General features: G+C 45.5%; 2 protein-coding genes across 2 annotated transcripts; one reads left to right on the top strand and one right to left on the bottom strand.

The window, feature by feature from the left end:
• Positions 1-2,286: 2,286 nt before the first annotated feature.
• Pnn (desmosome associated protein-like protein pinnin) lies at positions 2,287-14,818 on the bottom strand. The gene is made up of 9 exons (XM_070521843.1): positions 14,662-14,818; positions 14,248-14,322; positions 13,032-13,097; positions 11,353-11,410; positions 8,808-8,993; positions 7,866-8,021; positions 5,311-5,449; positions 3,643-4,029; positions 2,287-3,128 (listed from the first exon to the last, which is right to left on the bottom strand). The coding sequence occupies exons 1-9, from the start codon at positions 14,778-14,780 to the stop codon at positions 2,908-2,910; spliced, it is 1,407 nt and encodes a 468-aa protein (XP_070377944.1). The 5' UTR covers positions 14,781-14,818; the 3' UTR covers positions 2,287-2,907.
• An 89-nt stretch (positions 14,819-14,907) lies between these two features.
• On the top strand, positions 14,908-20,176 carry Trs33 (trafficking protein particle complex subunit Trs33). The gene is made up of 6 exons (XM_070521846.1): positions 14,908-15,046; positions 15,210-15,271; positions 15,370-15,487; positions 15,574-15,657; positions 16,457-16,550; positions 20,064-20,176. The coding sequence occupies exons 1-6, from the start codon at positions 14,966-14,968 to the stop codon at positions 20,096-20,098; spliced, it is 474 nt and encodes a 157-aa protein (XP_070377947.1). The 5' UTR covers positions 14,908-14,965; the 3' UTR covers positions 20,099-20,176.
• Positions 20,177-20,662: the final 486 nt, after the last annotated feature.

Raw genomic sequence — 20,662 nt, 5'->3', positions numbered from 1 at the left:
TGAAAACTGCGTGGAGTCGGATAAATGCTGTTCTTGTGCCCTGTGCTTTTATGTCAACCTTAGATTAATCATTGCCTACCATTGGAGCTCGTGTTTTGAGGTAAACATTGAGAATCATTGTACCTGTACTGCTTCCAATGATATCTTACATATGTCTTATCCCACTGATATTTTTTTGTTAGAACAGTGAAATTCTGAGCATCAAAGAGGAGCATATGTTTTGTGAACATCAGAGTTGCCCAGAAGACTCACTAGGGAGAACTCTGGTGCTAGAGTGTATCGGAGCAGCGAGCGTGGCGATTCCGCCAGCACGGGAGTGACGGTTAGCGCGTGTATTTGTCTAAATGTTGTCCGTCTGGCTTTAAAACTGCTTTTGCAACTTTGAAAACTGATAATTTTTGAACAGTACGTTGCATTACAAGTGCAACTCTTCGCAGTGGGTGGTGTCCAAGTTCGCGCCCCGGCAACGGCACTCTCTGGGTAACAGAAACAAATCTCCGAGGCCATGCTTCTGCTGGCTGCACGTGCCGGAAGCAAGTGCGGCAGTCGGAAACGTGTCAGATTCTGCGTTCTGAAGAAACAAAGAAGAAACTTATTGCCCTCATGCTCTTTGAGAACATGAAGTGTAATAAACAATGTGACAAAAACAACTGAAGCCAGAAGCGCGAAGAATAAGGCAAATTCACATACCTTGTGCCACCCATTATTGCCCAATTACTAAAGTAGCTGAACAATTGCAGTGCCAGAGCTTTCTCTAGTAACTTTAGCGAGAAACTCTTCTCCCATGTCGAGGCCGCACCTCCTATTGCGTCATCACTCCAGCGACTCCTGCCCCCTTTTTCTCTCGCTTGTTTTTTTGCTGGGCTAAACACCTCCAGAGCCAGTTGTGCGCACGGTACACTTTACGGAAGCGCGCACGGAAGTTGAATGTCATCTTGCACACCGTCGGAGTGCCTCCATCGAAAATAGCGTGCAGGCTTTCTTTAGGAATCTTTAGCCGTTCTTGTGGTGTAGATCAGTGCAATACCTTGCACACGCGGTTATCACTGCGTGGTCTACAAACCGTGAATGTCTGTCTGCAATGCCCAAATGCTGCGAGGAGCCCCATCAGTTTTGGAGCTCCTCTAAAAGCCAAGCTGACCAGTGTGATTAGGTTTAAACAAACAAGGAGGCAATGCAGAACACAAGCTACACAACACTTTGTTTTTCTTTATTGTCAACATGTATGCACACTAGCTCACAGAAGACCAAAGAGAGAAAGAGGTCTCTGGTCTTCCCCTAGAGCTTCAGTTCTGTACACAAGTGAACAATGAAAATACTCTCACAACGGCTACACTCAACCTGCGATGAGAGACAAATTCTGCGCTGCAACTTGGTTGACAATGCACCGATGGTTGCGTACATTTCAACTCCAACATTGAGCATTCCCATTTGTCATGACTGTACACGAACGTTGAAGATGTTCAAAGCCTATGAACAGCCCTTGCGGAACAAACCTGTGCCAATGTCGGTTGAAGCACGACTGCTGCACTTAGGTCTTTCAATAAACGTAGGTAACATGAACTGCAGAGAGAGTGTCTCCTGCTGTGTTGAACACTGCACTTAAGAAGGTCATCCGAAACTGAACAGTGTTACTGCAATAAATGTGGTGAATTTCCGAGTCAACACAGCTGCATAATAATAATAATAATAAAAAAAAATGCTGTCTACGAACGTAAAAAGAGCAACAGGCTAACGCAGGCTGGTAACATTTGCTAACTGACTCGATATGCTTAACCTTGCCAGCTGAAAAAGGGTTCTATGTGCACAACACCTAGCTGCAATCCATCTGAACGTGGTTCCAGCAGTCAACCTAAAATTGTAGTCCCACCAATAATGACAGGGATATCAACGTGATTTAACGAGCGAAATGTAGAGTGATGCCAAGTACTGCACCCTCCTGTACCAAAATGTAGAAGCTGCTTGAAGCAAATAAAGTACTAGAAAAAAAAAAAGCCGAGGCGCGCTGAATTCGAGACAAGTGTGTCCCATTATCTTAAGTGAAGTCTCTCAGCTGGAGGTAGATGGTATACTCAACGAACCAAATATGCATCTGCTACACCAAGTACAGTTACTAAATGGCTGACTCTTCTTAAGCTTGGCCACCCGCTGTGAGTGCAATGACCTCACATAGTAAAACTTGCAACCTGATGCGATGTGCTAGTAAAAGTGACAAGACTCAAGTAATGTGAGGATGACAATGAAACTGGGCAGATGAACCGTCTGCTGCTATGAAAGTGGAAACTCTAAGTGCAATGGCACAGAGCCTATTAAGAGTGTTTTATCACTTCAACACAGAAATTACTTTCTGAACTGAACATGAATGCAATGGCAACAAATTAAAGGTAAGCAAGGACTTCAGCGCAATGTTAAAAAAACAAAACAAACAAACTGGAACGACTAACCATTACAATCTATAGTGCGAATGACGCAGCAGCACAATGAATGCACACCACAAGCAAGTTGCGCATCTACCTTACCTTTGCCTTCTAATTCCATGTAATCTACGCTAGAGATCGCACTGTTCAGAGTTCATGAATACACTCACCAGCTCTCTCTCTCTCTCTGTATATATATATATATATATATATGTATGTGTGATCTTTTGAACAGCCAAGTGCCTAAGCAGTGCCGGAGATGCAGCGTTCCTGTTTCCCAGGTGCCGAATATGCACTATGACCTCCAAGCCTTGTGCAAGACACGGTCGTGCAACCTGTTTTTCTTTTCCAGGGGTCGGTCGGAGGGGGCGGGCGGTCCACGAGTCCCTGCTCAGTTCGCAGCAAAGGTCCCCGAGCAGTAGCACAACTGCCGAGTGGCGCAAATGCAATGCCTGTACAGTTGATCAGACTCCGCAAGAGGCAGCGGAGCTCATTCGTCGTAGATGGGTTCAAACTTCTCGTCTCCTAACACGTTGATGCTGGGAGGTTCGGGGGCTGCCGGCGTCGTCTCCTCCTTCGGTGCACCCTCTTCCGCTTCGGCCTGCTCCTCCGGCGCTGCGTCTGCCGCAGCATCGGCCTTCGCGGTCGACTTGTCTTCAGAAGGCTCGGTGCCCTCTGTGGATTCCGGGTCAGCAGCAGCTTCTTTAGCCACTGCAGGGAAACAGTTGTCATGCTTACGATCGGTAGCGGTCAGCAAAAATATATATATATTTTTTTATGGAACACCAAGTGAGAGAAGATGCAAAGTTCCTTTGCAAGCCCCACTGCTAGTGACACAGACAGCATGTGCCCGCCTACAACACATGCCATTCCACTTTTGTGGAGCCTTTCATCTTCATCATCATCATCTTTATTATTGCCCAGGACAAGTCCTTATCCTGTACAGTGTTTTTCTGTCTGTGTGTGCGATGCCGTGCCATTTTACTTAGTAAGCGAATGTTTTCCTGCAATTTATATAACAAAGAACTGCGAATCACACTTTGTGTAACTGTCTGATACCTCGCTGCAGCTATGACTGCGTCACCTCTTAGGTGAAACTGTGACTTTTCGCATTCCTTTGTACCTACCCTCATCTATTTACGTCCCATAACTTTAGGTGCACAGACCTAAAGCTCCCTATTATAATGATGTTTTGCTGTGTACGATTCTGCTCAACTTGGCTCACCTGCTGATTCGGCCTCGTCGCCAGCGGTCTCCTCCTTCGCAGCTTCCTCGGGCTCCGTAGTGTCCATCGGTTCTGCGCCTTCGCTACTGGCCGTCGCCTGTTCCGTTACCTCACCGCCGTCTGCGGGGTCGGACTTCTCTCCGGCATGATCGGGTTCCTCCACCGCTGCATCTGTTGGTTCCGCGCTACTGTCGCCAACACTGCCTTCGCCATCCGCAGCAACCTGCTCTTCGTCTGCGGACTTGTCCTTGGCAGGCCCCCTGTTCTCTTTGTCCCGGTGGATTTCCTCTTCTTCTTCTTCGCCTGGATGTGCATTCTCGCGGTGGTAGAGTTCGTCGATTGCGTCCAGCTCTTCCTTGACCTTCGCGCGTCGGCTCTCGATGATGGCTGCGTGGGAAAGGAAAGTTAGGGAAGAGGAAAACAAGCAGCCCCGATTACACAACTAAGACAAGTTGATGATATGTCTCAAAATCTCATGTAATACAAGTTTGGAATATAATAAGAGAGGCAATTTTAGGACCGAAAGTAACCCTTTCGGTGTCAGGTTTTGTTCGGAAGACATTCACCCCAGTGCCAGGTTTTTTTCCTCAGATATTATAAAACAAATGCAATGGTTTATTTTTGGGCGTGCAGAAGGGGAGAATGACACGGAGAATGGCAAATGCACCCTTCGTATGGTCTTCACATTTTTATCCTCATTTACATACTAACTCCTACCTAGTTTTGTTTTGACGCATACGTGGAAATGTGCCAGAGTGACATTGAATGGGTAAAAAAAAATAATAGATAAATAAAGTATGCTAATGTAACATGACTAGAAAGACTTGGCTTTGGGTTGTACGTACGTACAAGTCCAGAAAATGGTTATAAATTCTTTAAGAGAACTTATGTTCCCAAATATAACACAAGGATGCAAACTTGACATGCCAAAATCTCTGCAGCCTACCCTAACTTTAGGTAGTCTAGCTTGAAATGGAAAAAAGAAAAGTCAATCTGGCCAGGATGTACAATCCATGCACGAAACAGCTAGCAGCCCGTCTGGGTGTCAGAATGAATGCTAAGGGAAGACAATAGTTAGTTGGCGGCAGCAAAGAATCCAGTGGACTGTGTGAAGAGTGTTGTATTTACTAAATTGAAATGCGCACTTCTTTCTGAGATACGTAAGACTCGAAGGTAGACGATCGTAAGAAGCAAGTACAAAACCAAGGTTTCACTAGCCATGTGCAATCATTACTGGCAACAAGGCTGTCTTTCAACTTATACACTTGCAGAAAATTATGCAAATATAGTTGAACCTTGTTATAACGAAGCTGTATCCGACATGAAAATACAGCGCAACCTCGTTAAGCAGGTGCATATTAATGAGGCTTTACTGTACCTTCACTACATCTGATATTCATTATTTAAGCAAACAGTTTGTAGACGCTGATGTCGATGGGAAATTGTAGATTTACTTTGTTATACCCAACAATTAATTGTATTGGAGCTCTTTACATCAGTACAACTGGATTTGTGCTTGTAATGCACTGGGCCCATCTTGAATGACGTGCATTGGGGGATATTGGTTATGTATGTGTGTGGTACCATGCAACAAATAATTAACAAACAGCTATATCTGGCAGTTAAAAAAGCGATTAATCCTCCAGGATGCAGAGGCATCACACCAACCGAGGATGCGTTTCTGGGATTCCTTGAGCCGCTTCTGCGTTTCCGGTGTGTGCCTGGCCGGTTTGAACATGATGTGCGGCTTGGTCCTCGTGTGGATGAAGTTGAGCAGCAGTCGCTGGCGAGCCTCGGCTTCCTCGTGCTGAGAGAGGGCACGGAGAAAAAAAAGGAAGCACCTCTGTCACCGTAAAGGAAGGATGTGAAATTTGACAAGACAATGAATCGTTGCAGTGATCCAATTAGCGTTCAGTGACACATCACTCAGTTCAATCCAACTCATCATCATCATCATCAGTGTATATTATGTAATGTCCTCTGCAGGGCGGCCTCTCCCAGCTATTGCCAAGTTCCCCTGTCTCGTGCCAGCTGACCCACCCTTACATCTGACAAACTGTTAATTTCATCACACCACCCAGTTATCTGCAGTCCTCGACTACGTTTTCCTTCCCTTGGCACTCTAATGTAACTCTTGTACATTTGAGCCTCGTTATAACGAAATCGTAACTGACACGAAAATACTTTCATTATATCCTATATTCATTATAAGCATATATTTGGGACCCAATGATATTGGCGAGGAAGTTTTTATATTTACTTCGCTATATCCCTCTTCTATATGGCATCTTGGGCTGCCATTTCCTTTCTTGTATGCAGTTTTTAGAATATTGCATTGCCCTGTACTTAAACACCTTTACAGGGCCCCTCACCAGGCCCCATAGCAAATTTTTCTTACATGCTAGAAGTTTTTACGTGACCTGTAAAGTGTGTTCTACTGCAAGGATATTTTTAAATCGCTTCATTAATAACAAAGACAGGAATATTTGAACGGTCACGAATGCATGGTTTCAGGAAGTGAGCTTCACTGCCAAAACACACTCTCCACTTGACCCGTGTAGCCTCCGCAAGCGAAATTCTTTCCCTGCATTCTCCAATAACGGTGCCGAAAAACTGCATCATGGGCCCTGCCTTATTTTGTTGTTCTTACGTTTGTCTTGTTTCGAACTGCACATGATTTTGCGCGCTGTGCACAAGAACATGCGACTAGTGATATGATAAGTCAGTGCAACACAAGCATTGAGGCTGATGCAAGCAGATCAAGGAGCACAATCATGTGCTGGACCCTGGTAGAAACACAAGCACACTAAACAGAAGTACGTCCCTCTTGCTACGGCACATAGTGAAGCTAAGACTTGCAGACAGTCGATTTGTAGGATTTACTATTTCTCAAACCTTTAAATCATCTAGTGAAGCAACAGATTCAATGAATAACTGATGTTGCCTTGAATAATTCTGGAAGTCACTTGCCACGGTAAGTGACGTTTCAGCAATGCGGATTACCGTACTTATTCAAATCTAGGCTGATTGTTCTTTTTGAAATACTCATATACCAAACTCTAGGGTTGGCTTAGGATAGAGGGTTTCAAAAAATGCGCCAGTTTGTAATTGGAAATGATAAATCTGAAGCATTGCTAGCGCCATCTGGAAAATTCAGTACCGCAGCTGCTATTAGCCGCGCCAGTAGTCAACTGAAGTAACCGAGTCGCTATATTGACCTGTGTCGTATTGGCGTGTGGCGTGGACCACAGCGTGGCATTATCGTAATGGCACCAAAGAGGTGATGCCACTATAGTGCCGCAACTAGGAGATGACAGCGATAAGGAAAACAAGCACGCGATAACAGAGAGGAACTGTTCACAGAGACCGCGCCGCATTTCGATGCGTGCGAGCAGTGCCGCACAGTCTGCGCATGCATGGGCGCGCATCCGTAAGTGTGCGTGTAGTCTGGGCTGTATCGACGAAGCCAGCAATGACGATAACGTAGAGTGAGCTCAGCATGTTCATATTTAATAAATGCTGTTTTCATTTTTGTGAACACTGTCCTCACTTTTTTTGTTCGGCCTCCATTCGAGGCAAGTTTTTTCATTTATTTCTGGATTCGGAAATTCGTGCGTTGGCTTAGAATTGGGGCTGGCTTAGATTTGAGTAAATACGGTACGTAGGTGCATTTATGCGTTTGATCTTGACTGTCCTGCTGAGAGGCTGAGAGCGCGGCTTCCTTGAGAAGAAGAGCGCGTGGCATTTGATTTGAAATTCGAGCTGCTTTTAGTTGTGGTGCACTTCAGTGTAATACCTTGCAGACACGATCACCAGCAGCGACTGATATGCTGTGCTTGTCTGTTTAAAATGGCCAAGCCTGGTGAGGGGCACTTAAAATGACTGCCGCAAACAGAATCGATCTTTCATTATATTTGATGCAATGCTCCTGTTGTAAAGTGACGTCAGCCGCAATCAGACTGCCTTGCAAGTGCTGACGGCGCGTGCGTTTATCATTTGAAATCTTTCCCTTGCTCTCTCTTTCCCCTTCCCCCTCTCCATTCCGTATATATACGCTCCGAGACGGAAGCAATAAACATTCGTGTTCCAACCTTCGAACTGCGTGCTGTCATATACAGTAAGACACACCAAGTGTGTTGTAACTATGTAACAGTTCCTAAAATTGTAGAACGAGCCGCACTTTGTGAACAGCAAAGCGATCAGTGAGATGAGAGCCCACTCACCAGGCGGGCCACCTCCAGCTTGAGCTCCAGCCGACGCAGGCCCTGCTGCTTCTGGCGCCGTGCCAGGAACAGGTCCTGCCGCTCCTTGCGCAGCTCCGCCTTTTCACGCTCTGCCGCCTCCTCCAGCTTCTGCTCAATTTCAGCACGTTTCTGGGACTGCATGGGAGGGGTGGGAATGGGGGGGGGAGGGGGTGAAGGAATACGTTCTGGTCACAAAATGATTCGCTGATCGTGACGCAAATAAAACGACTTTAAAATGTACATTTAAAATGAAAAAATAAAGAAAAACGTTTTTCTTTTCAGTTTTAACAAAATCTGCTATGTTTATGAATACATGTTGTAAGCTACTGTATTTACTCGAATCTAACGTGCACTTTTTTCCCGGTAAAACGGGTCCAAAAATTGCATGCACGTTAGAATAGAGAATGACACTAAATCTGCGTTACGATATCTCCATCGGCATTTCAAAATGGCTGCCTCGTATGTGCTTCGAGCCTAGCTGCCATAGCTTTCTCCATGTGCTGTAGTACATGTGCTTCGGCAATGATTCCTTTGGCTTAGGTTAGCGCAGCATCTGTCTTCCTGTTTTCTGCGTTTGCTCAAACAGCATGGAAGTTCCGACTGCAAATACATGCCGAATACATCACGACGCCGCAATTAAAACCGAAGCGATCATGTGTGTGGAGGCGAACGAATGGGGGTCGTTTTTTTCTTTTTCTTTTTTTGCTCACAGAAAACGAGTGAGCATTACAATCGAGGGCGTGTTACAACTGAGCAAATATGGTAATCACTGTGTATGCGAAATGCTCTTTCTTTTTTTTTTTATATAGCAGGTACAGAGGCTTCAGTTGGTGGCTACTGCTACACCTTTTAACTCGTCTACATTTCTTGGTGCGTTTCACGAAAAATAAAGCACGACGTTGTGACAAGGGACAAGCGCACCTGAAGCTGGTCCTTGCGCTTGGTCTCCTCACTCTGGAACTTTTGCAGGGTGCCCAGCATCATGCCGAACATGCGCCGGTTGCGCTCCATGCACTTGCGGTCACCCTTCTGCAGAGCGCTCACTTCCCGACGCGTCCGCAGAGACTCCTTGGCGGGTGCCGCCACCACCGAAGATTGGATGCCGCCCTGCCAATCGCAACAGTTCACACATCACTCGGCCTGCCGAATGGTTTGCCGAATTCGGTAATCACGCTTTACCGCGAGGAAGCATTCACCAAATGCAAGTTTAAAAATGTGTGTGAGAAAGTGCCAAGTATGGTACAGCTGCTATGAAGACAAGGAAATATCATATTTGTGGAACACTCAGACTTCTCTTTCTTTCTCAAACAGTATTTACATACACGGCACAGACATTACGCAAGTCAGGCCTATGCCAACTTGCTTATGCAAGTGGCGCTTACTGAAACGCCTCTTCCAGATTTTAGCTATCCAAAGTAGGGATGTAGGTCTTACACAAAGAACTAACGGCAGGTACTGCGGCTAATCGCAACTTTGGGCTCAACTTCCTCTTGTTGATGTGACAGCGAGGACCAAGTGTTCCTAGCATGACACAGACACTGTAGCGCGGACGCAAACTGGAGTACACGAAATTGTGAACACATTGCAATGGCTCTGTGTCTATTGGTGTGTGCTGCTGTTGGGGCACAATGAACCCCAGGATTTTTGTTCGCTTGCTTTGTGGTGGCATGACTTCAGCCACAGCATAGCTGACGAAGACAATGAATGCCACATAGGACTAGCATGCTGTAAGAATACACCAGCGTGCTCAACCTCAGCGGCCGTTCCCTCCAGCTGTGCCCTGGACCGTTGGCATTGAAGTTGGGTGATTTATTTTATTTATTTACAATATTCAATGAACCACGGTCGCCAAGGCCCACTATGCACGCCGTCTACACAGTTTGCTATAGTAACAGCAGTACAAGCATAACTGAGCATACCATAGCATTAGCACTCAACGAGCAGGGTTTCAAGATGAAAAGAGGCTTGTGTCAGTGTGTGTGAACCGTGGGATGACGTGATGTCACGGAAAGTGTATCAATACACTTGAACAAGCACAAAGTTAGTCTTTCTTGCAGATTGCTCCTCGCAGAAAGGTTACAAGTGGTGACCATAAGGCCCAACGCTTAAAGTGGGGTCGTGAATGGCGGTTGTAAACGATGCCTGCTAAAGATTGAACGTGACTGTGCACTTTACTTAGCGAGAGTGGCATTATTTTTAGCTGATCACTTTCAAGGATACGATCACTCTTTGAGAGACTTCAGATGACTAGCACTGAGTGCATCGGCGTCCATGGGTGTGTGTGTTTCTGGCCCTGAGCCAGGACTGCCATATCCTGTAGACGCTGATGTGTCTGGCTCTAGTCACACATAATTTCTAAAAAGTTCTTTTAGAAGAAAAAAGAAAAGTGAACAATCGAGAAAACAATCACAGGCTCAAAACATCTCGGCACTAGGGCTTACATTACAAACAGAAAGCAAGGGGTGGCTGCCAGACATCAAATCACACATTCTAGCTTTGTAATGATAAAAGCTGGAACCCAACTCAGGCGTTCCAGCTTTCCAAGGCACAAACTGAAAGCATACATGCCAATGTCGAAGTTAACTTGCAAGGAAAGACCAAACAAAGCCACGCCGTTTGGCACGCGATCAAGGTGCCCAATGAGTGACACAAAATTTGTTGACAACCATACCCCTTAAAAGAGCGCAGAGCTGCCCCTTAAAGCAACACAAAACATAAGGGCTCATTCACACCGGCGACTGACAGTGGTCGCGCGACCAAGGTGGTCGCAAAGCGACCAGTCGCAAATGTTCGCAAACGGTTGTCTTTCTTGAAAAGCGACCATTTTGGGCCAGTCGCTCTCTGCGCGATTTTTCAGTCACGCGACCGTGGTCGCAAAACTGATAAACCAATCAGCGGCGCACCAGAAGTGATCTTACGTGTGTCTACATCCGGCCTCCTCCGGCGTCGCGTTCAAATTCCGCGTAGATTCCGAGAGTTCTCGCTGAGAACGATAATCTCCGGGATTGCGACTTGCGGGTCGTGCTCAGCTGGGCTTGCCGGTGTGAACATCAGTCGCCTTCGGTCGCTTTTTGATTGCGAGTCGCAAATGGTCGCGCGACCTCCTCAAGTCACACGTGTGAATGAGCCCTAAAGGTGCATTCAATCAACCATCTTTAAGAACATCTGTAGGACACTTGCTGGAAGCTGCGGCACCGAAACACCCTGGTAGTTCTGCTTCCTCTCAGTCTCGGTGCAATTCTGCAAACATTCAAAATGCATTACTGCCAAATTTCTGTGACATGAGCGTCATGCGACAGCATATGTTGATTACAGTTTCCTGCAGTGGCAGCTCTACGTGATAAATGACCATCATCAGCCTACTTTTATGTCCACTAGAGGGCGAAGGCCTGGGGGCACAGAAAAGCAGGCCACAAAAGCTGACTTGCACTAATCAATATCAGAGGCAGAGGACAACAGTTAATACCTTTCTTGGTAGCTCTTCCTCATCACCGCTGTCCTCTGCCGGAGCTTTGATTGGTGTCCTGCAAGAGTCAATTGCAAAGATTAAGTACTGCAATGGCTGCAGGACACAGGTGTGGCGGGAATATAACAGTATGTTATGTAATAGACCTTTCATCTCTCTTAAAAGTTAAGTGAAGGCTTTACTTCGAAGCCAACTTCAACTTCCCCATCCAGATATGCATGTGAAAAACAAATTATCTTACTAGACAACTAGTGCAACAATCTGAATAGAATTTGTTGTATTAAGAGAGAAGGCTGAACTCTACTGACCTAACTAAGCACCAAAAAACGGTATTGCAGTATACTGTAAAATGCATCTGTTAGAGCATCTGAAGCTGACACATTTTATGTACAAGTCAAAAGCTTACGCGAAACTGTTGAAATGGTTACGAGGGTTTTTCAAAATTCCTACAGAGAAATTTGTGGTGCACATATTGCAGAAGTGTGTAACACATACATTTTCTTTTATATGCAAACGCTCTCGTAAGATTCAGTACGGTGGATGCCGGGCAACCTATTCAGTACCCATGAATTTATAATTTTAGAACAGAGGTAAAGTTTTCGTGTAAATCGGGAACAGTAACATCATGGTTATTAGTTTGTAGTGCAGTTACTTTTCATCTGCTATGCTTTTTATGGAATATAACTACTTCAGATCTCATGTTATTTGTGAACCTTTGTGCTTGTAATGTGCAACGTAATATGTGCAAGTGCCACTGGTGCACTGTGGACCTTGTTTGCAAGGACGTGTCCCTCTGCTCGTTTGGTGGTAAATAAATACCGATCTGTGATACCTCACACGTAATAATTATGTCACATTTCGCGAAATGGAATTATAAGACTTAATATTGCAGCAAATTACTTCATGCGTACATTCCATATGTGATGCAGCATTTTTTTTTTTTTTTTGGCACACAAATGTCAGCACTGCCTGCTAATCATAAAATGGAGTGTAGCCAGCCTACATCTGGGGTAAACATGGGACGTGCAGATGATATGTCAAGCAAAATCTGCACAAAGGCTGGCGAGGTGCACCATTAGAGAGGTTTAGTGTGCCTGGTATTCGGGTAAATGCAAGCAGACTGGGAATTTTACCGGATGAGCGGAGGCGTAGATGTGAATGGCCTGCACGGTGCAGAAAATCTGGTGGCATATAGCTCAACCAGACAAACACACAGCTAATATTGCAGTAAACAAGTGTATCTTATGTTGCTGCTTTGTAAATTGTTGGCAGCAACAAGATTATGCCACTGCCGAAAATTTACAGAAGTAGCGATATAGCATACACTTGTTTCCTGCAATTAGCTCCATGTTTGCCTAGTTGACCTCTGTTCCGCCAAGTTCCTGCACCGTGCAGGTCATTCACGTTTGCACATCCGTTGATCTGGAAAACGCCCTGTCTGCTTGCATTTACCCATATACCGGACGCACTAAAACTCTATTAACATTGTCAGCAGGAGTCTATTCTTGAGTCTGCTGCAGCACAAACGTCTCTCACCCAGCGATCCCCAGACAGTTTTGTGCTGCATTAGCCAACTCCACATTACCCCTGCGAATCCCCTAACCTAATCCTCTGCTGCGCTCATGACTCTCACGAGCAACACCACCATGAGGGAACCCGTCAATCTCATGCATACGTACCGCAGCGGTGGTCCTCCGATATTTCTCCGTTTCGCAGGAGGACCTCCTGTTGCAACACCCGGCTTTCTGCAATTGTTGATAGAAAGCGCATGTAATGGACCATGCACGCTTGTCGGGGTGCACACACTTAACACTTTAACCTCAAGTCTACTTTTCTTATCGTACCACATTTATTGCACGTAATGTCCAAACTGAAAAAGTGCCCCCACTCACTTGCAGACTTAACAAATTCTACGTAAACCAGCAAAGTGGCATCCACAAGGCTTGTAGCCTGCAGAGGAGTCTGCAACGCCTCAGAATAAAGTTACGTAACTTTGACACATTTGTCGGCCAACCATCATAATTCGTTACAGAAGGGGATATTAGCCCTACTTTCACCTTTTCTATTCCACTCATAATAAAATAAGGAAACTTGTTTCTGAAAAAGTACTTTCCCCAACAGCACATGCAGGCTGTTGAACTTTTTGTTGGGAGCATGACAAAGGAAAGAGTGCAGCGCACAAAATTATGCGCTTGAGTGCCACAAGTCAACTGCACCAGCTGAAAGCAGCTGATGAGCGCGGCTCGTAGCGGACAAGCGAAACAAAAACGAAAAAAAGGAAGAAGAATTGCGGCCTAAGCGAGTACAAGTTTCTGGTGGTACTGGCACAAAAGTGTGGAGCGCGAACCACAATACGGGTAGCAGTCACACCAACAACTAACAGGGCTACATTAATTACGCACACTGCGACGAGCCCACGACGTCTGTATCGTTTGCGAAGCCCAGACTCCATCGCAGTAACAAAACCACGACCGGCTTTATAAAGCCGGTCGTGAACAAAACGAAGCGTCGCTCGGGGAACACTTCAAGCGTCACTGCATGCAATTCCAGGAACTCTCTACTCCCACTCGCCAACCGGCATCTCAAACTGCTCCGAGAGCTGCCAAAACGGAGAGCCCGAAATCTCGCGGTCACGTTCGTTCCCGGGACCGAAAGTGTTCGCGGGAAGATTTATGGCTCGGCGTTGCAACTCCATTATTAGCGTAACTCAAGATGTTCTCTTGTTGCTCGAAGAAGCAGACAAGCAAGTGCGAATTTGTTTTACAATCTGAAGGTAGGACATCGCTTTTGTGGGAACTGTTGCATCGGAGCAGCTGTTACGGGCAGTTTCGACAGCGTTTTCCATGGCAACTCGTGCGTGCACGCATTTTTCAAACGACGCGTATCGGTACCCACTTCGTGAACCGTTCTCGTCCGCCTTGCTCGGCGGCAGCTCCTTGCGCAGGCCCTCCCGGACGGCGAGCTTGGTTCCTGCGAAAGGAAAACAAGAGACGCGTCGTGGTCCAACACATGCAGAGGCGACAAAATCGAGAGGGACGCCGCTGAAGGCCGTAGTACGCGATGTTCACAGATCTCCCGGTGAAGACCAGCCACACCGAACATTGTGCGCGCAGCTCAGGAAACCGACTCAAAACCGTGAGAGAGCTGCACAACGTCTCTCCTGCAGACGCTTTTGGGATACTGAAATAAGCCACTGCGAACCGCTCGCGCGATTTTCGCGGATCGCAGACGCTTGCGGCTTCTCGGTCGCCGATTTGGTTGCGAGCTTGTTGGCTCGATTTGCGGCGTACGACACAAACGTGAGCTTGCCTGAACTCCTCAGGATCTCGGCCTGTGAGCTTCTTGATGGTTTCATCCACATCCTTGAGACTTTTTTGCGCCGCTTCAAACTCGGCTTTCAGCTGCGAAAACACGTTCACTGCCGCCATCTTCAGATTTATTGTTTAGGACCGCAGCAATTAATAGTCGATGACTGCACCATTTATATTGTACCACTCTTGAAAAATATATGCTGCAGATTATTTTCAGTAGCTATAGTGATATATTTTTTTCTAATTCAACAATTATTAATATATACATTCTGCGGTTTGCTTAGCAGACGACGAAAAGAAACATGGCGGACGACGCGTTGTTTGAGTTCTTGTTCATGGAAATGACAAACTCTATTTATTGCCACGACGATGTTGCGGAAAGGGTAAGTGCGCCACGGCGTCGAAAAATAGGTACTTCAGCTTAACGAGATAAGTGTATCGAAGAACGACGCTTGTATTAGGCGCTATTAACAACGCCAGGTGCCTCCCACCCCCCTCAAGTATTGGCATTGGCGCACTGTCTTCAAAAACTTATCTCCCGCGCAGGATGCATCGGTCACCAAGCTGGAACAGATCGGCTTCTCAACTGGATATCGATTGGTTGAAAGGTAAGGTGCATTGGGCCGCCCGTGTGAACCGCGTCCCTTAGTTTAAGAATGCATCCAAGGAAGGACGGTCTTTTTCGAAACCGTTTGTGTGCACACAGGCTCACCAAAGATTGGCCCCGGTTCAAGACCGAGCTGGACGTGATAAAATTCATTTGCAAGGAGTTCTGGTCTGCGGTGTACAAGAAACAGATCGACAACTTGAGGACAAACCACCACGTATGTTACAGGAATTGAGTTGCCCTGTGAGAATTGCGTAGCGCGTTGGCTAGTTTTCATTTAATTTGCCTTATTTTCTGGTACAGGGAGTCTACGTCCTACACGATAACAAGTTCCGGTTCTTGACGCAGTTGTCCAACAACAAACAGTACATTGAGATGGCACCCAAGGTAAGTTTCGAGCTTTAGTTGTTGACTTTAAAAAAGAAACAAAGAAAAAGAAAACGTTGGGCCTTTCGGATTTCACTATGGTTACCGTTCGTCGTTATTGAATTTGTCAGTTTGGTGGACAGAGGACTGGGTGAAATGTTCAGGGACTTCCAGTCCGTTTCGTAGATCCAGGGTTGCGGTGCCCCGATTCCCTCAACCCCACCAAGAATTAAGGAAACTGTGTTGTTGAAACCAGCGCCACTCCTGAAACCAGACCATTTCCCCAACACCGATGATCTTCGTAAAAAGTTTCGCAGAAGTCAAACAGCAGGAGCTCGTATCGCACCAGTCTTACTGGTAGCTACCTTATGCTACGAATAATCTCCTCTAGTCGCAGTAGGTGGTCAACAACAATACCCGTGGCGATGGTTCAGGAAACGCTTTCGTTTCATTCTCCGGATGTCAAGCCCCTGGAAGGCCCTAGCATTAAGTCTAGAAACCTCCATAGCAACCTGGAAAAGCGAGCAAGTTCCTGGTTGTATCAGGATTTGCAGTGATGCTTGCTGCTCAAGAGTATGGTCATGGCGATATACTATTGCCACTTTTGGTCGATGTGATCCACTTTATTGTGAGTGCGAGAGAATTTCACAGGGAAGGCTAAATGCACCGAAAATATTCCCGTCTTGTGGCCCTCATAAACGCTGCTGCAAATGCCCATGATTTTGTTTGCATTTGACAGGCGCATGCCCTACTGCTATGACATTAAACGGCGATCAACCATTTTAAGCTTGAAAAAAAAAAAAATGTGCCTTCCTCGCAGTACTTGGCATTCACGTGTGGTCTGATTCGTGGAACCCTTGCCAACCTGGGCATCAACAGCGTTGTGACTGTTGAAGTCACTGCCATGCCTGCGTGTAAGTCGCTGCCTTCTCCCTTTTCTGCTTACATTCTAGTATGTAAAGCACTGTCAACTTCAGAAAAAGTTCTTGAAGCAAAGGTTTTGTGTAAACGCTCAGCTTCCGCATAGTTTGTTGATGAAACACGTTGAATTGAAGGCCAGTGTGTCACCAACACATACTAAAACAGAGTTTAAAGGTGCCCTGAACCACTTTTTATCGAAGCGGAGAAGGACATTGGAAGTGAAGATAGGCTATTTCAGAACCACTTTGCCGCAAAAAGTACTTCAATACGTTCAGCAGAAGTGGAGTTATCGGCAATCAAACACGGCCTCAGCTGTGCTCCCCTTCCTCCTCCAATGCCTTACACTGCAAAGGCTACGGCGGAGACGTCACCGTGGCGTGCAGTTCAAAGTTCCGATTTGGTGTCTATGCTGCGCTAAACGTTAGCCAAACGTGGCTGTCCTCAGAGCGCCGCAGTGCGCTTAGCCACTGGACTCGTGGTGGGACCTCGCGGCAGCCTCGGTGTAGCCGAGCGCAGCGACCAATAGCTGTTGCGTATTGGAGTGTGCTTTATGACGAAATAAAGCACACAAAAAAGAGCGAGGAGCATGGGGTTTTTGAAACGAGAGCGTTTGAGAAAAAGGTGACTTCGCGCTCCACTTGCAAGCTCCACGGGCCGCGTACGACAGCAGAACTTGGCTGAGATGTTCACAACAGCGTGTGCTACCCGCGGATTATGTTATTTCACCAAGCCCTAAGGGTTGTTCAGGGCCCTTTTAACTGTGTATTTTGGGCTTTGCAGTCTCTTGTGAAACTTGAAACATCAAGTGCACATGACGTGCATTCAAAACATGAATGGAACCCGACTCTCTAACAAAACGGCAGTGGCATGCAACCTAGTGAGAAAGCAAAATACATACCAAGCACAGTAATGGATCTGTTGTGCTTTCAACTCTGGCATGCTAAAGGAAAACACTAAGTTAGCTTTAGATTGACAGACTATTCTTTCTAAACTCCATTTTCATTAACTTTGCAGTAATAGATTGATTATTAGAAAAGAAAATTAAGGCCACAGTCTCATTTCTTGAATGTTGTGATGAAACCATTTCGCAGTATGCAAGTGTGACATCACAAATTTCAAAACACCTTCTTGTATTTGGGGCACTCTGGTGCAGCAGAAGTCCTCAAAACTCGTTAAGTGTAGCCTTTCGATCCTTTAGAATACAATGAATGCCGCCTTATAGTTAAAAAATAGACCATGCTCTAGCGTACACCACCAAAATTCATATCACATTGAGTTGGTGCGGGAATATCAAGATGACGTTGCCAGTCATTCTTTTTTTTTCTTTCTGGCGTCTTTTCTGGCTTAACAAGGCTCCTCTCGCAGGAAGTGTCTTTTTTGGTATTGCAGAAGCATATCTAATAATACAGTTCAGCTAATTTTTCTTTTTAGCATTCCTTCGAACTGTATTAGTAAATTACCCTTCTACAGTGCCAACAAAGCCACTCTTTACCATGAGAGGAGACATAATAAGTGACATGAATTGCGACAGTGTCTACTTTGGTCTATTTGATTGTTTACTAGTAAAGGAGGGGCTACACTGCATTGTAAGGGAATCAAAGATTAAAAGAAGCAAATTTCAATAGCTTTTGCTGTGCCAGAATTAAGTACGAACAATTATTTTATTCATGGTGTCGCACTGATATGCCAGCACTTAAGTTCTGCCTTGAAATTCAAAAAGAACTTCGACCTTCAAAAAAAAATTTTTTTCCACAATAATTCAACATTTTTTTTAGACCGAATGAATGAAAACAAAGTTCTGAAACAACATGTTACTAGTAAAAACTCGTTTAGCATTGCTATTAAGTGTCCCTAAACCCTTAACTGGTGATGATCAATTAAATTGTCATGACAAAGGTTTCACTGCCTTGTAATTTTTATGCATAAATAAATAATACAGAATGTCTTTTGCCATCTTTCATAACAGCATCAGTAAGAGCACTATAGGAATTTCTGCTACTGTAGCTTTTAGAAGAAAAATATCTGCACTTTTCATGAACTCTTATAACTTCTCATGGCAGTTAAGGGTTTGAAGCAATGCAATTGCATGATTGTAAACCTTGATCTTGGAACTGCATCCCATTTACTTCTGGTGCACATAGAGTGACTGTAGGCCCAGCACATGTGCACAAGGTGAACAAAGGCAGGCACACACTGTTGTTCATATTGTCACAGTGCCACTAGAGGGACAACGATGACGGTCACCGACAAGACGAAAGAGACGACGCAGTGGGGCTAATCTAATGTTCGGCTATATCTTCTGCAGAATAAACACAGTCCCATTTAACCTTATATCTCTGCCCATTTCAATTGTGGACCACCAATGAGCTAAACTTGCCACCCTCTTGTATGTATAATGCACGCATTAAAACAACTAGCTCAAATAGCGCCCAACATAGCATATTGAATGCATACGGGCAAAGTTTGTTATCTTATGGCAATTGAGGCACTTTAAGAAGGAAAAGCTTCATTGTGAACATGCCAGTAGGGACGACACATGACCTTATGTTGCACTGTACCTTAGATTGTGAGAAAGCCGACTTGTCAGCTCCGGTTAGGCCTACAAAGCCAAACGTATCATCTTCAACACGCTTATTTTGATACCTTAGGCATGGGAAACATAATTCGAAGCCCATAGTAGTGTTTTCAGCGCACTGGATCAAAGTTCCATTGCGTGTAGCTCAGCAAACGAATGACTAATTAATTACTATACTGCTTAACACACTCGCTGCGACATGGGTCAAGGCAGTCATTCCCCCTGTGTGGCTTTTCTGCAGCGCACAAGTGATTTTTTTTTTTTTTTAGAAATTAGCGGGGAGGAAAATTTTTATTGCTTCTGGTCATACGTGTCGAGCCACCATCTCTCTTTTAACTTGAGGAAGTTTCAAAGGAGCACAACTCCCTGGCGAGGCCTGCCGTGGTGGCTTAGCGGCTATGGTGTTGTGCTGCTAAGCACGAGGTCGCAGGATGATATCCCGGCCGCAGCAGCCGCATTTCAATGGGGGCAAAATGCAAAAATGCCTATATTCTGTGCATTGTGTGGCATATTAAAGATCCCCTGGAGGTCAGAATTAATCCGGAGTCCCCCACTACGGCAATCATCATAATCATATCGTGGTTTTGGAACGCAAAACTCCAGAATTAAACCCCTTGGCAAAGCACCGGCGGCTCATGACACACCAGAGGAATATGACAAGTGACCCATCGGTTGGTCATCGCACACATGAATTGAGACTTTAAAAAGTGCTGCCTAAATGAACATGATTTTTTACTCAAATACCATTTCACTGTTCTTTTGGTACCAATGTACTCCTCTGTGTCCAGAAGTAAAGGTGATCAAGTTGTTCTCATTTTTTTTTTTTTTATGGGGAATGGTGTTTGGGCTTTGTGATGTTAAATCTGCAGATTTTATTTAAAAATGCAAAATACCATGTGTATACTTATCGAAGCTACCTTTTGCTTCACAGGCAAATTTCAAGTCCAGGCTGCACAAAACTCATGAACTCATCAAGTCTTCATCCCTGTACATCAAAACTTGTGTTACATAAAAGTCAGTGAAGGTGTGTTTACTCTTTTTTCATTCTTTTGCATCATTCACCCAGAGGACTTCTCGCAAAGATCAGTGAAGGGATCACCCACAATGTTGTTTCCGGTAAGGCTTGCATGCCGCCACTGAGCAGACGAAGGCACTAAGGTTCGGCGCTTATCTCTCCCAGGCCATTTGGTAGCTTTTTGCAGCTCTCGTTTTTACTGAACATGTTTTACTGCTATGAAGCACACTCTCCCCCAACCCGACGCTCCCTAGTGGCGTTCCCTGATGAAATTGTGATGTCGTCACGTGGTGTGCTTTTCTTGCAGTGGGAAGGTGGATTTCCCCCTCTTGAGAATATCACTTCGTGCAAGAAACATAACAGTAGTGGGACCCTGAGTATGAAAAATGTGAAATTTGATTGCAAGTAGATTTCAGTCGCATATCCGTAGCACAGTGCCTTGCGAGACGAGTCATGGGAAACGAGGAGGCTAGCCAAGCTCAATCTAGGAAAACAAACTGCCCGCTCCTAAGGCT

This window comes from Dermacentor albipictus, chromosome 7 (assembly GCF_038994185.2).
Source record: "Dermacentor albipictus isolate Rhodes 1998 colony chromosome 7, USDA_Dalb.pri_finalv2, whole genome shotgun sequence".
NCBI lineage: Eukaryota > Metazoa > Arthropoda > Arachnida > Ixodida > Ixodidae > Dermacentor > Dermacentor albipictus.
The sequence above is the reverse complement of the archived record's forward strand: the minus strand, read 5'-3'. Positions and strand labels throughout refer to the sequence as shown.

Bases quoted from the DNA above. Each gene is read 5' to 3' on its own strand.
- Pnn (XM_070521843.1), bottom strand. From the start codon at position 14,780: ATGGCGGCAGTGAACGTGTTTTCGCAGCTGAAAGCCGAGTTTGAAGCG. The intron at 11,411-13,031 runs GTACGTATGCAT...TGACTCTTGCAG, and splicing joins ATCGGAGGACCACCGCTGCG to GACACCAATCAAAGCTCCGG. The intron at 3,129-3,642 runs GTGAGCCAAGTT...GTTTCCCTGCAG, and splicing joins CGACGAGGCCGAATCAGCAG to TGGCTAAAGAAGCTGCTGCT.
- Trs33 (XM_070521846.1), top strand. From the start codon at position 14,966: ATGGCGGACGACGCGTTGTTTGAGTTCTTGTTCATGGAAATGACAAAC. The intron at 15,658-16,456 runs GTAAGTTTCGAG...CCTTCCTCGCAG, and splicing joins ACATTGAGATGGCACCCAAG to TACTTGGCATTCACGTGTGG. The intron at 16,551-20,063 runs GTAAGTCGCTGC...TTTGCTTCACAG, and splicing joins AGTCACTGCCATGCCTGCGT to GCAAATTTCAAGTCCAGGCT.